The sequence below is a fragment of the Rhinopithecus bieti genome, unplaced genomic scaffold (genome assembly GCF_001698545.2).
Source record: "Rhinopithecus bieti isolate Rb0 unplaced genomic scaffold, ASM169854v2 scaffold_32422, whole genome shotgun sequence".
NCBI classification, from domain to species: Eukaryota; Metazoa; Chordata; class Mammalia; order Primates; family Cercopithecidae; genus Rhinopithecus; species Rhinopithecus bieti.
The window spans coordinates 1,351,279-1,365,001 of record NW_016814631.1 but is presented as its reverse complement, the minus strand read 5'-3'; the positions used below and the strand labels follow the sequence as shown (position 1 = coordinate 1,365,001).

Below are 13,723 nucleotides of genomic sequence, written 5' to 3'. Positions count from 1 at the left end.
CTAGACTCCTGGGACTTAAATAATCTTGGCTTTTCCCTCAAACAAAAGAAACTCTCTATAAATCCTTTTCTTGTTTTCTTTTTTATGCCTACTCTCCTCTTTCTTCTTCATGATGTACTTTGTGAGAAAAAAAATATTAGAGTAAAGCATCATGCCTTCATTGCCTGCTTATCTGTCCTGAGATTTTATGTAAATTTCCTTCTCCTTATTCTTGACTTTCTACTCCTTTATAAAGCTGTAACTAGACTTATTTTTAATACACACATTGCGAAAGTATGTTCCAAGATCTCCTATTCCTGGGGGACAGCTTCTAGTAAGCTTTAGCTTCTAGTAAGGTTGTATGTCTTAGCTTCTAGTATGGTTGCATGTCTACATCTGGTCAGCAATTTCATGTGCGTGGGTGTCATAACTCAGAGTGCTACTAGCATTCTGCAGTGACATGCGGGTGGCTCATGAGGGCATATTTAAAAGGGGGTCCTATTCGCCCAACCTCCTCTGGCTTGAAAGGCCAGGGGTAGGACAGGGGAGTGGGCGGAGTTGATGGCCTCTCTGGGGCCCTGTGCCACTGCACTGCACCTATGGGGAGCTGCAAACGATTGGCAAAACTGGACACTCCTGTAACTGTCAAGAGCTGAGGCTTCCCTAAAGCAGATTGAGAAGGTTGGAGAGCATCTTGGGTGTGAATGAATATTCCTCTCTAGTAGAGCCCTTGCGTTGGGAGGGCAGGGATCCCCCTGCAGTTCATTCCCTCTCCCCTTAAACCCCCAGGCCAGTGCCCACTGTGTAGCCACACTCACCCCGGGAGGGCAGGCCAGTGCAGCTGCCCCCGTGCTGACATGGGCTGCGTTCGCACGCGTCGGGATACAGCACGCAGCCCAGCTTCAGCTCCGTCAGGCCCACCACTTCCGCGAAGCTGCTGCGCTTGTTCTGCAGTGGCAGCTCGTTGTTATTCAGTATCACTGAGTCCAGGCAGCCCTGGAAGCCGCTGAGCACCTGTGTGACTCGCGTGTCAGTCAGGCTGCGGATGTTATCCGCTTGCACCAGGGCGCCGAAGTAGATGCTACTCTCGGTGCTCAACGTCTGGAAGTAGAGGGGCGCCCGGCGCCGCTCCACGTAGCTGTCATCCAGGGACAGGCTCGTGAAATTGCGGTTGAGCTCCAGGAAGACCGAGTGCCAGCTCCCGTCGTTGACAGCACGGCCCGAGATGCCCAAGATTCCTGGGCCGCTGCCGCAGTCCAGCTGGAACCACAGCTTGCCATCCACAATCTGCGTGGGGAAGGAACAGTGCAGCACTTTTCAATATTCAACTGGGCGTATGTTCCCTACACCCTGCTCCTGGCCGGCCCGGGGGCTTCACAAGAAGGCTGGAATGGGGACATGACTTTTGCCCTACTCATAAATCTGTTGTGGTTTGATTTTTAACCACTCTGCCTCCCCCTTACCTGCCATGAAAATGCATGCCTTATATTTCACATATTGTGATTAGTAATATGGGCACACCTTCATATATCCACAATTATATTTAAGAATGTTTCTACTCCTTGGGTCTTTACCCTTTAAAATTCCCAGGAATATCTGGTTTAGGGGTCTGTTTATTCTTTGCACCCTTCTTAGTCATTACCACCACAGGAATGATTTCGGTGAACTCATTAGCATTTATTGAACATCTACTATATGCTAAGCAGTGTACTAAGTGCCAAGGAGACCATCTGAGCAAATAGAGTTATCATCTCTGCTCTCATGTGGCTGCAGTCTAGTAGGGTAGATGGCCATTAATCAAATAATCACACAAATACATATATGTTCCTTGAATACATTTATATGAGTGCTCCACAGGGGAGAGAAAGAGGCCTGGTAGAAATGAAAAATTTCCTAGTTCCCGGCTTTGTATACATTTAAGATTTAAAAGCTGCTCTATATTAAACACTAGCATATTCTTAAAATAATCTGTTAGGATGATGCTCATGGTTTAGGTGAAGGTTATCTTCCAAGGTGCTCAGGGCTTGGCTATTTGCTTAAAATATCTCGATCGCTTGTGACACCTGGCCCTCCAGAAGGATCTTTTGTTTAATGGCCCACACTTTGTGAATGCTCCCAGCCCTTGTTTGGGGTGCAACAACAGAGACCAGTCTGCTGCTGGAGTGCATTGGTGGAGCAAGGGCATCACTGCCTCCAGGAGGCTAATCCCAGGAGACATCACACACAGGAAGAAAGCATGTGCTATGAGGATCCTTGCTGGCAGAGAGCTGCAGAGCAGGGACTGGCCCTCCATGGAGTCCCAGGTTCAACTGCTGCAAAGAAAACAGGCCTTTGAATCCCCTGTGTCGTCCACCCTGTTCTACATTTCTCAGAAGTGCAAGGTGGCTTTGGGATCTGGGGAATGAGGGCTGCACCCCTGTCTAGCGAAGTGTACATTTGCTCATGAAGGGATTCGCAGCCAGAAATTGTGAAACAAAAGTTTCTTTTCTGGCCTATGTCTATGACCAGCAAGAGGACCCTGTGGAGGCCAGTGTCTGAGTCATGCCGGGAACACTAGTCTGTTGGCATTCACAGTTCTGTGCAGAGAACAGACACTTGTTGGGAAAAGAAAAGAAAAAGGAAAGAAAAGGAAATGACAGGACAACCCAGAGCTTCCAGGTTACAAACAGCCAAGGAGATACAGAGAAAATGAATTCACAGAAATAGATTGAAGCAGTCTTTGTGAAACATGTTTAACTCATAATAGACGTATTTGGGATTATCATAGCACCTCTCATTCTCACATGTGGCATATTTCTCTATGCTTCAGTACAGACAACTGAATTCTTAGGGACTCTCATTTCTGCCTTTGTAGCTCCATGTTCTTTATCCTGCATAAAATTTCATAGGTCATGCCACATAAACATGTGTATCTAGAAGGCAGGGGGCTTTGTGAAGCAGACAGAGCTGTGGGAATTTTGGAATGCTGAATAAAATTCAGGCTTTGTCATGTACCACTCACGTCTCCTGGAGAGAATGGTCTGGCCCCTCTGGGTTTGGCTCTGGAGAGCAGAGAGAGAACTGCTGTGGCTTATTTTCCAAGGCTACTGTGTCCACTGCAGAATGGTTAGCCATATCATACACAGTTAGAACATACATACTCTGCTCTGTCATGCAAATGTAAAAAGACAACTATTTGTGATCTTTTCAGAGAGCTTTCAGGTGTAATTTTTTTTTTTTTTTTTTGACAGAGTCTCACTCTGTCACCAGGCTGGAGTGCAGTGGTATGATCTCGGCTCACTGCAGCATCCAACTCCCTGGTTCAAGTGATTCTCCTGCCTCAGCCTCCCGAGTAGCTGGGATTACAGATAAGCACCACCACGCCCAGCTAATTTTTTGTATTTTTAGTAGAGACAGGATTTTACCAGGTTGGCCACAATGGTCTTGATCTCCTGACCTTGTGATCTGCCCGCCATGGCCTCTCAAAAGTGCTGGGATTACAGATGTGGGCCACTGTGCCTGGCCTCACGTGTAATCTTATGCTATCATCTTTGTCATTTTTTTTCGGTTCCACAAAATTGAATGAATATATATTGTAAATCACACCAGAATACTTGCTCCATGGCAACTCCTGGATAATTTCCATATTTGTATTTTAATGTAAGTAATAAATCACCAAATGTGACTTTGGGGAGTATCTTCTGGCACAGTCCACCTGCTAACTCTGTGGCTACAAACTGGTGTCCTCAGTCTATTATGAAAAATTAGTGGTGAGAGTGCAATTTATCTAAGTTTTTGTCAAAAGATGTTCAATTAACATATTACTTGGTTCATTCTCCTCTCTCACCCCAACCTCCTACCTCTTTGAATAATCACCAAGTTACATATTCACCAGGGAGAAATGACAAGACTCCGATGTACTCAAATATATCAGAGTTCTATAACTGAGGAACATAAAATTATCCCATACTAACACAGCACGGTTAAGCTTCCTTTTATTTTATTTTGTTGCAAAATAACAGCAGCAACATTGCTGAATGAAGAAAGCCAGATGCCTACACAATTCTCAGCCTCTTACAAACAAAAATCATTTGGATTGTCAAAATTCTAGGAGGTTGAAATTACCAGCTTTGTTTATATGACAAACTAGAACACTGATGCCAAAAGTTATCTTGTGAAAAGTTAATAATCTTTTGCTATTGCACAGGTATATTATTCCAGGGAGTGAAAAGAACACTTTGTCTTTTCATGTCTATGTTCTCTCATACCAGAAAACATATTCTGATCATATTTAATTCTTCTCTGTCTTCAGAGTAGGGTTCACCTAGTTTTAAGGGTCTTCTTTAAGAGAATGATGCTTTCTCAAATCAGAGGGGAAGCTATTTTAATAGAAATTGAGGTGTGCATGAAAGTGTAAGAAAAGTCTGTAGCAATGATACTGAAATGATTTGCTAGGGTTGGGGTGTAGCTAGGTAATTTGTTCAATGAAATACTTAATTGAGAGAGTGTTGCCCTAATGTTATAAAATATTTAGATTCTAAGGATCATTTGAAATCAGTGATGTGCTTTCCCCTGGATTTTTAGTATCTTGGGGCTTGGACGACAAGACATCAGAGTTCTAAGAAGTCCCACTTTTGCAGGAAAGTAGGATTTTGAGTAAAAAGTGTAAATTATGGCATGAAGTCTTACTGCTTCAGATCCTTGGTGTGTGGTTATAGCAAATGCATAATAATCATGGAACTTGTAAGAGGATTATTCAATATTCTTTGAAAAGGGATGTTTTAAAACTTTTTTTTTTTTTTTTTTTCCCTGAGTTGGGCACAATAGCAAGTGCCTGTAGTCCTAGCTACTTGGGAGGCTGAGGCAGGAGGATCAAGTGATCAGTTTGAGACCAGCCTGGGCAACATTGTGAGATCATATATCAAAAAACAGAAAACCCCACAAACAAAAAAATACAAAAACCCATTTTTAAGGCTGCCATTAATAGCCATTTGGTATACATTAAGTGTTTTAAATGAGTAAATGAATGCATAATCATCCCAGCCCTCTGAATTTCTTCTTTCGATAAACTATAGGAGTTTATCAAAAGGTATCTAACTCCCAACCAGCTCTCCTCTGTCATAGGCCCAGACCCAAAGTGATATTGACTGGCTGTCACTTTGAGCAAGTCATTGAATTTTCCTCACAGGCAAAAAAAGTAGACACTCATACCCACATGCAAGGGGAATGAGAATTGAAATTACATGTATGTGAAAGTACTTTATAAACTCTTAGGTATTTTATTATTACTACAAAATGTAATTATTAAGGTTAACTTACTTTTTGGTGACATTCTTAAATGGATCATTGAAACTCTCAAATCTTGTAAGGAGTTTCCTTGTCACTCTTTTGATCTATATAATAGGAAAGATCTGGCCATGCCAAGTGGGCTGTTTTACAAACCAAATGAGCTTTCCCTATCTTCTCTTCAGTTTAGGGGTTTGAAGCTAGCCATGTCTCAGAATCATCAGAATGTAGCAATGAATCATTTATAACTTCCCCCCCCAAAAAAACATGTGATAGTTCTAGATTAACAATCATATTCTCCTTGTGCTTTTGCCATAATATTAGAGATGAAAGACTGACACAGAGATAAAGTGTTCTCCTACTGATTTCTCCTTACATCTCTTCTGGTGATTTGACATGTTTCTTTCTTCTTCTTCTTCTTCTTCTTCTTAAAAAATCTTTTCCAGATCTCCCTTTGAGAAAGAATGCCATGTTTCTTTCATAGGTGTGAGGAGAATCACAGAACCTATCTATTTTCATTGTTGCTTTGGCTGCCAGGAAACTCAGTTATGGTTTGGGCTCTACTGAAGAAGTTCTCCTTGGTCTAGATTTTCTCATAATGATATTCTACTCTACCCGACTTCATTGGTTGGCTCTTAACCTTGTATTTTCATCTTAATAGTACTTTCATTTTATTGCATTTGGATGCTTATGGTAAGCCTTGAATTTCCTTTAGAAGAAGATAGGGTATCAATGGTAAACAGAAAAATGAGTGTGTTTTATTGTTGCTGAGAGACAGTGATATTCTTTGTCTGTGAGTATTTTCACTTCTCAAGGTCTCTGTGCAATTCTTTAATTGTCTGTAAGGGGCGCCCTTCACCCCACTGAGTACTTTAAGTACTTTTTAGAGAATGTGCTCTGACCGGAAAAATATAAACAACCAAGAGGTGCAATTTAAACAAAGCATTTCAGCTTAGTTGTTGAACCAAAGTGCAAGGCACATACTGTACCTAAAGCCAAGGAAATTAAACCTTGCATGAGGCTGAAAATGTTAAGCAAACAGATTCAAATCCCCTTAGTGGATATTCCTGGCGACTGTAGGAGAATAACTGCAATAGTTTAGTACAGCTGTGTCCTGCTTTGGGCAAACCCAACATATGAAAAGCAAACTTATAGAACAGACAGATTGGGAGTGATTATTCACATCACAAAGGGATTAATGGAAGGGTTCCTTCAAATAGCATCCATCTCTAGTTTATTAGAATTCCATTTACCGAGATTCAATTTACACAACTTTCAGAAACATGCTTGTTTCATGAAATGCAATATACCTTAAGAGCTGGAGCTGCCTAAAAGGCTTAATTATTCTTCTTTCCTATCCTCAGGGATCTGCACATTTTAGACTTTTGCCAGTGAAGTGTCAAATTACAAGCTCCATTTTAGGATCAAGCCATTCAGGTTCAATATTTTTGTTCTCTCTCAGATTTAATGCTCTATAAGAGATTTACTAATAGAAACTATTTTCAACCACCAGCCCTGTTAGAGCATGAAGGAGGAGAGAGAAAGGTCAGTGAGGCCCAAGCAGAGCCGTAAGAGCTGGTAGCTCTGAATGCTCAGAACACTTTCCCAGCAATTATACAAAACTTCAACTCTCAGGGCTATTTAGAAAATGATCTACTGACCCAAGGCGCGCTGCTTCCGGGGCCACGAGAAAATAAAGGCAGGACTTAGGTTTTTGAGTTTTTCTTCTTTCACCATGAATATCTAATTTGAATGCATCATTCTCTAAAACTGTGCATCCAAAGTACTTTTCTTATTTTCTTTTAAAAACATTGCTTTCCTTTCCAGATCTTAAATTAGAATTCTGAGTTGAATGAATAAGGATAGTGGGAGACTGCTTACAAAAGTAACCAACTTTTAAACTTCGACTCCCCGCTCACTCAACTATGGCCATCAAATAATATCTGGCAATATCAGATGTGGGTAAGTAAAGCCCTATGTGATCATTAAGAGAAACGCACTGGCATTTAATGTTCCCTATTTCTCTCCTTCCTCATCTGTCTTTAGGACTAAAGCTTGGGCCACCTAATCAACTTGAATCTGACATATCAAACAATCAAAGGGCAGAAGCTGGAAAGGTCCACCATGTACCCTTCAAGCCCAAACCTTGGGAAGAAAACAATTTCTTGCCATTTCCATGTGAAAGGGCATTTTCCACTGGATGGACTCTGAATGTTTTTGAAGAGCATTTACGATAGGCTGACATAGCAACCTGGTGAGAATAGCATGAGATGAAACACATCTTCTTCCTTTTCCTGCCATCTTTCTTCCATCCTAGAAGGCTGAATCTGGTCTACAGATGCCCAGAATGTGATTTTTTAAAAAATGAGCTATAATAGCAAGATGGAGAGTAAGGAATAGTATGGAGATGAACAGCATGGAGTGAGAGAGACTAGAGTGTGGGGTCCAGGCCTCCTCACTTATTAGATATGCAACTTTGAGAAAATAACCTCTCTGAACCACTGTCCTCTTCTTGATCAAATGGGGATAACATATAACAAGCTTATCATATTAGCTGTATAATAAAAATAAATGATGCACAAAAAGCTGTTATTATTATTATCTTGTTTGCTTATTTTTTTTGGGGGGGGGGTTTGTTTTGAGATGGAGTCTCACTCTGTCACCCAGATTACTGTGTAGTGGCCTCAGCCTCCCAAGAAGCTGGGATTATAGGTGCCCACCACCATGCCTAGTTTGTATTTTTAGTAGAGACAGGGTTTCACCATGTTGGCCAGGCGTGTCTCGAACTTCTGACCTCATGTGATGCACCCGCCTCTGCTTCCCAAAGTGTTGGCATTACAGGCGTGAGCCACTGCACCTGGCCCATTACCATTATTATTATTGTTTTCACGAAGGCACCAGAATCCTTGAGCTGAATATAGATGTCAGACTTGCTTTAAAATAAATCTGGCTGCTTTAGGAGAGTTTTTGAGGCTAGGAAATGACTGAAAAATTGGGCTACTTGGGTCATGATAGGATACGGGAAATCTCTTATACCCCTGTCTCCAATTTCCTCCCTGAGCAAAACAGAAATCGCCTTCAAAAGTCAGTGGGGATAGACCCATGTGTTAGAAAAGGATACTGCCAATCCTTTTAAAGGACCACCCCCGTTGTGGAATTGATTAGGAGACACATTCTAATGAACTGTTGAGCGATTACAGCTCAAAGGAGGCCAGCCCTTGAACCCACTCTCAAGAGAGATGCCCCATGTACCAAGAGCCAATTTTGAAGCTGAATGTTCAAAAGGAAATGGGATGTTGGCTCCCTTCCCAGTTCTGCTGCTGCTCCCCTTTGCCCAGAAGTCTGCTTCTGGTCTTCTGAACTTAAAAGACAAAATGATTTCAGCCGTTCTCCAATCCAAGAGCCAAAACACTAACATGAGAACTGACTGCAGAAAAAGATAACCCATTTTAATTACCTTCAGAATTATGCAGGGATTTGCTCTGGTGTACATTATAATCCCATTGCTTTGCAGGGTTCGAAGACGCAGAGCTAGTTTAAAATCCTCTTCTTTGCTATTTTCAGAAAGCCGATATTTGATGTAACTGTTTCCAGCAAAGCTGAGAGAAGTGTGCCCTGAAAAGACCGTTATGAGAAGGCATATATATTTTTAACATCCAGAAAGGAGCAGAGACACATGAAATCACCCAACAACCAACAACCAAGTTGATTAAAGACCATGCATGAGAAGTTAATGAAGGTGTTGAGGAGAAATTATTTTTGATTAAAAACTGGTTTTCCATTTCACATCACACTCTAATTTCAAAGTGAAAAACATATTAACCAGTCAGACACCAAATCATCTTACTTGCCTCATGCCAAGAGCCACTTGGTAAATTCCACAACTTGGATTTTCTTAATGTTACAAAATTTCCAACTCCTACTTTCTAAAATGAGCATTATTAAAAGATACCCCTAACCCCCAATCACTTAGGCATTCAAGAACTTTCAACTCCATGAAACAAAGAAAACAAAACCATTTCCAAATGATATCCATGTTCCCCAAGTATTCTAATGCCTAATAGCTAATTTATGTCATTTGCACTAATTTTGCAAAAAGGTAACTGATATAAAGGAAATTCATGTAGTCACACTTTCACTTTCTGACCATTACTTTTGAGACTCCCCTTGAATTTTGTCCAACTCAATTGCTCAATTCTGAGATTACTCTTTTTAAAAAAATTGCTTTCAACTTTATGTTTTAACAAGAAAAGTAATGGCTGAAAAGCTACCTTGCTGGGGTGTAAGGTGGAATGTGTGGAAATATACCAAATGGACAATAAATATAGATAATCAGAAGTTTTCTAGATAGAAAGGAGAAAAGTCAGCAGGAAGTGACTCCAAAACTTAGAAGATTTGGCTTTGTGATCCCCCTGCACATCCACCTGCTATGTGCATGGGGACAGCATAATTTTCTTCTAATTCTAAGCCTTACATGACTTAGGTAAGCATCCAGGTGGTCCCTTTACTTAATTGCAGCTCCATTCTTGAAATCAGCTAAGAAGCAGCTTTGGTTTCTACTTTTAGGAACAGTGCTTCTCTGTGTAAAGCCTGAATTTCTAGAACTCAATTCTTGCAAAGTTCCTTGCCCATAGTAGGCATAGTTATGTTTTTATTCCAACTATTTATTGGATTCCAAAATTGTTATCAATGTGCCTGTATTTTAAATATACCTGAAGAGGATTCTATTGGTACTCAAAATGAAGAATATTCTTTTTTGAGTAAAGAAGTGGCAGAGAATATATGAATCAAATGAAGTACAGAAATTGAATGAAGATCAGAAACAGGATAATTTAGATTAAAATAACTTAAATACTGATTTTCTTTTCTTTCCTTAAGATGCAGAGGTGAGCACCTCTCCTGCTGGAACGTGAAGTTAGTTAGAAATTTCCAGTAGGGAGTCTCCTTACTTGGTTCACCAGATGGGGTTGACTCTAAGGAAGGTCAACAGGATTGGCTCTGCCTTCTGTGGGTCCTGGTTTTGCGGCTGTGGATTTGTGCAGCACCCTGAGCATCAAAGGCCATGCCACAGATACTCAGATTCCTCTGCCCAACCAACAGCCTTTTATTTTCCATAATTTCACACCCTTAACAGACATGAGACGTAATAAAAAACACATGTTGTAGTCTTCTCCATTATGTAAGAAGCCCACAGTCTTTACATGTTCCCTTAGCACAAGCTGCAGCTGTGATAAATCCTAAGTAAATGTGAGTGTGGATGTTAGCTATGGTTCATTCTAAAGGAAAATGCTGCATGCCTAAAGAAACATTTTCTGGGAGGACTTGGATGGTGTAATTTACTCAAGGGCAAGTGTTTCACGAATATGAAATTAGATCCTCATCATTCCACTCTGCTCTGCACCTGAGCACTCTCCGAGCTTTCCTGGTGGACACTGGCAGAGGAACGGTCTCCTGCTGGCTTCATAACCGACACACTGCATGTCTCCCGGACACGGCTTCTCCACACAAGGATCGTTGGACCCCGGGCACAGTCCTCCTGTGACAAAGGTGGAATATGCATGATCAGTACACAAAGGGATTCACCCTGCACTCCAGGGAAGATAGAAAAAGTTCAAAGGGAACACACAAATGGCTCAAGAGCTGGGATATGTGGGCTCTGAGCTGAGTCACAAAGACGCCACTCAGAAGTAGGGGCACCTGAATGGGCTTCATCTGGTGTGGATGTCCATCCAACATCCCTACATCTGCCAAATTTCACTGCCAGACTTATGTAGATTAGGTACAAAGAGTAAACAGAGCTCTTCGTTTTAGGCTAAAATATGTTGTTACACCTGGACCAACTTCAGCTGAAGAAAGATCACAATGCAAGGGCTTGTAGTATTTACTGGAGTGGAGTTTCTGCAGATTGGAGGCTATTTGAATGCATCCCTTGAGTTTAGATTTCTTCTGCACCTCCCTCCTGCCCTCAGAACTTGGGGGTTGATTTCAGAGGGAAAAAAAGACATTTCTAAAGAAAAGTATGACTAATTTTAAATTGTAGAAGCACGACTCACATTGTTTCCTAATCCCTTCTACTACATGCTATGTTATTGATTAGCTGTAAATGTGCCCTACATTGATGTGCCCCATCAAATAACAGCAGAATTATCCTTGGCAAGGGAAGACTTCCTTTCTACCTGTTCGATGTTCACAGCACTGTAAGATGAAAGGTTAATCCCTCAGAAGGGAAATCCTGGAAAGCAGATTAACTGATTAAGGCAGAATTCAGGACCCAAGTGAGTTATTTTAGAACTGTGCAAATATGAACCCACTGAAGGAAGCACATTTTCCAAAGGTCCTGAGTATTTCACATGTAATTAGGCCATTTTCCACCTGGTAAGAGTTTCAGCGGTAAAATAATTATATAAAAGGAGACACAAATTAAAAATAACCCATAACTCAAACAGTGGTTTCCTAAATGGGTTAGGCATAGCCTAAAGGAGCGCCCTTTCCCTGTGAACTGAGAACGTGCAGCATACCAGCAGCTCATTTCTCGGCCAGATCTGGCCCATGATCATGCTCCTTTTCATCCTAAGTCTTTCCTCATCATTAAGCATATTGTCCTGGCCAGGTGCAGTGGTTCATGCCCGTAATCCCAGCACCTCAGGAGGCCAAGGTTGGAGGATCACTTAAGGCCAGAAATTTGAGGTTACAGTGAGCTATGATTATGCCACTGCACACTAGCCTGGGCAACAGAACAAGACTCTGTCTCAAAAAAAAAAAAAAAAAAAAAGCATATTGTCCCAAGGTACAGTCATTTCTTTGTGCAGAAGAAAGCAGGAATTTAATGCTAACTACTTATAAACATTTAAAAAACTGTAATCCTTGACAGGAGCAATATAAGTAGCACCAGCAAACTCAGAATTCATAAATCCCATTTTCCACTGGTTTATAGTTCAGTCATAAAAGACACCCTTGGCACTGATCCAGCTTACAAAGTCTTAGAAGATAAAGGCATTTTTAACTAAAAATTTGGAAAGAATTCTACAAATGGTTCTATAAGACTTAAGTGCCCTGAAATATATCTCCCTATTTTCCTCCCCAACCAAATCTGTAGTCCTGCCATGTATTAATCAATATTCATGGAACTTAAAACAGCTGTGTGACCATCTCACGACCTATTTCAAGAAGCTTTTGAAAATTAGTTTTTAAATAACTTTTGGTGCATTTATTCAACAAATAATTGTTTGGGGCCAAAGAGGTATTAGGCCTGGGAACACAAAGATGAAAGGAAATGATGCCTCCTTTCTCTCGCCTCAGGAAACAACATGAAAACACATGACGATAATATAATAAGATAACTGCTTTGGCAGGTATGTGAGCACAATGGAGTGACCAGAGGAGGAAAAATTCTGTCTCCTGGTAGAATGTCAGAAGTCTTCCCAAAGGAAGGGAATATTTTAACTCAGGCATGAAGGATGAGATCCTTTGAGTAACAAAGGAATAAGCTAACAAATAGCTAGCAGCTTAACCTCAGGCCTGCCTTAAAGTTTATTCATAATAAGTTCACAACCCTACCGGCTGACTCTGCTGTTTTCACATGTGACTTCATCTCAGTCTCTGATAGCCTGCACACGTCTAGCTTGCTCCTAAATATTGACTAGTAGTCTATGCTTAAAATGCAAATTGAGCCCAATACTAACCTCAGCCATGTGGAGGTAGCAATGTGCATATATGAATCACAACATGTATCCCATCAAATAGATGTAACTTCTGGGTTACTTGGGCATTACCTGTCAAGTATGTATGGAAACAGTAGCTTATGTATTTAAGAAATCTGTTACTTTCTATTCCGTGGACATGCCTTTTCCCTTCTATTTAAGCCAGTCTAAGTCTCAACCTCTTTATAAGTTTCTGTGTTTCTGAGATACAGTTATAGATATTACATTCATAGCCTGTTCTGCTCTAATGTAATGGCTGCATTGCAAAGAAACCTTGAATCATCAAAAATCCAGTTTAAAAGCCACTGTTCCGAAGGGGGAAAAAAGGGCCAGATAATTTCAGGTGCATGATAGCAAAGATATTTATCCCTATAGGAATAATGGTAACATTTTTAAAAAACAGCTGTAAGTGAATACAATAAAAATTAAACTCTGTATTTCAGAACAAATCTAGCATTTGGGTACTTCTACCTTTTATTCACATGTTTTGGCCTTTTCTTTTACATCAGTCCTGCCCTGGTAATTAGCACAGTGATGGTAGCGATAGCCTGTCTGGAATGGCCACTGTGAAGATGCCAGCTGCAGCAGGGGAGGCGTGGCTGGGGTTGCATGCTCCACGGGGCTGGTGGGAGCCGGGAACAGGTGGGAGCCCCACCTTCCCTACTGAGTTGGCAGGTGTGAGCCCCGCACTCCTGGGCACAGCCACAGCTGCCCAGCCACAGCTCTGGACCTGGGCATCCCTGTACTCTTGAAAGACCAGGAAGCCCCACCCCCTTCCC

The 13,723-nt window shown here is 41.3% G+C and overlaps 1 protein-coding gene across 1 annotated transcript in view; it reads right to left on the bottom strand.

Annotated features, from left to right (window-relative positions):
• FAT3 (FAT atypical cadherin 3) overlaps nt 1-13,723 on the bottom strand; it is a 725,482-nt gene that overhangs the window by 27,999 nt on the left and 683,760 nt on the right. Inside the window, exons 20-22 of the mRNA XM_017851631.1 lie at nt 10,646-10,780; nt 8,702-8,859; nt 798-1,266 (exon numbers count right to left, since the gene is read on the bottom strand). Of these exons, the coding sequence (XP_017707120.1) occupies nt 798-1,266; nt 8,702-8,859; nt 10,646-10,780 (762 nt within the window). The remainder of the gene's footprint in view (nt 1-797; nt 1,267-8,701; nt 8,860-10,645; nt 10,781-13,723) is intronic.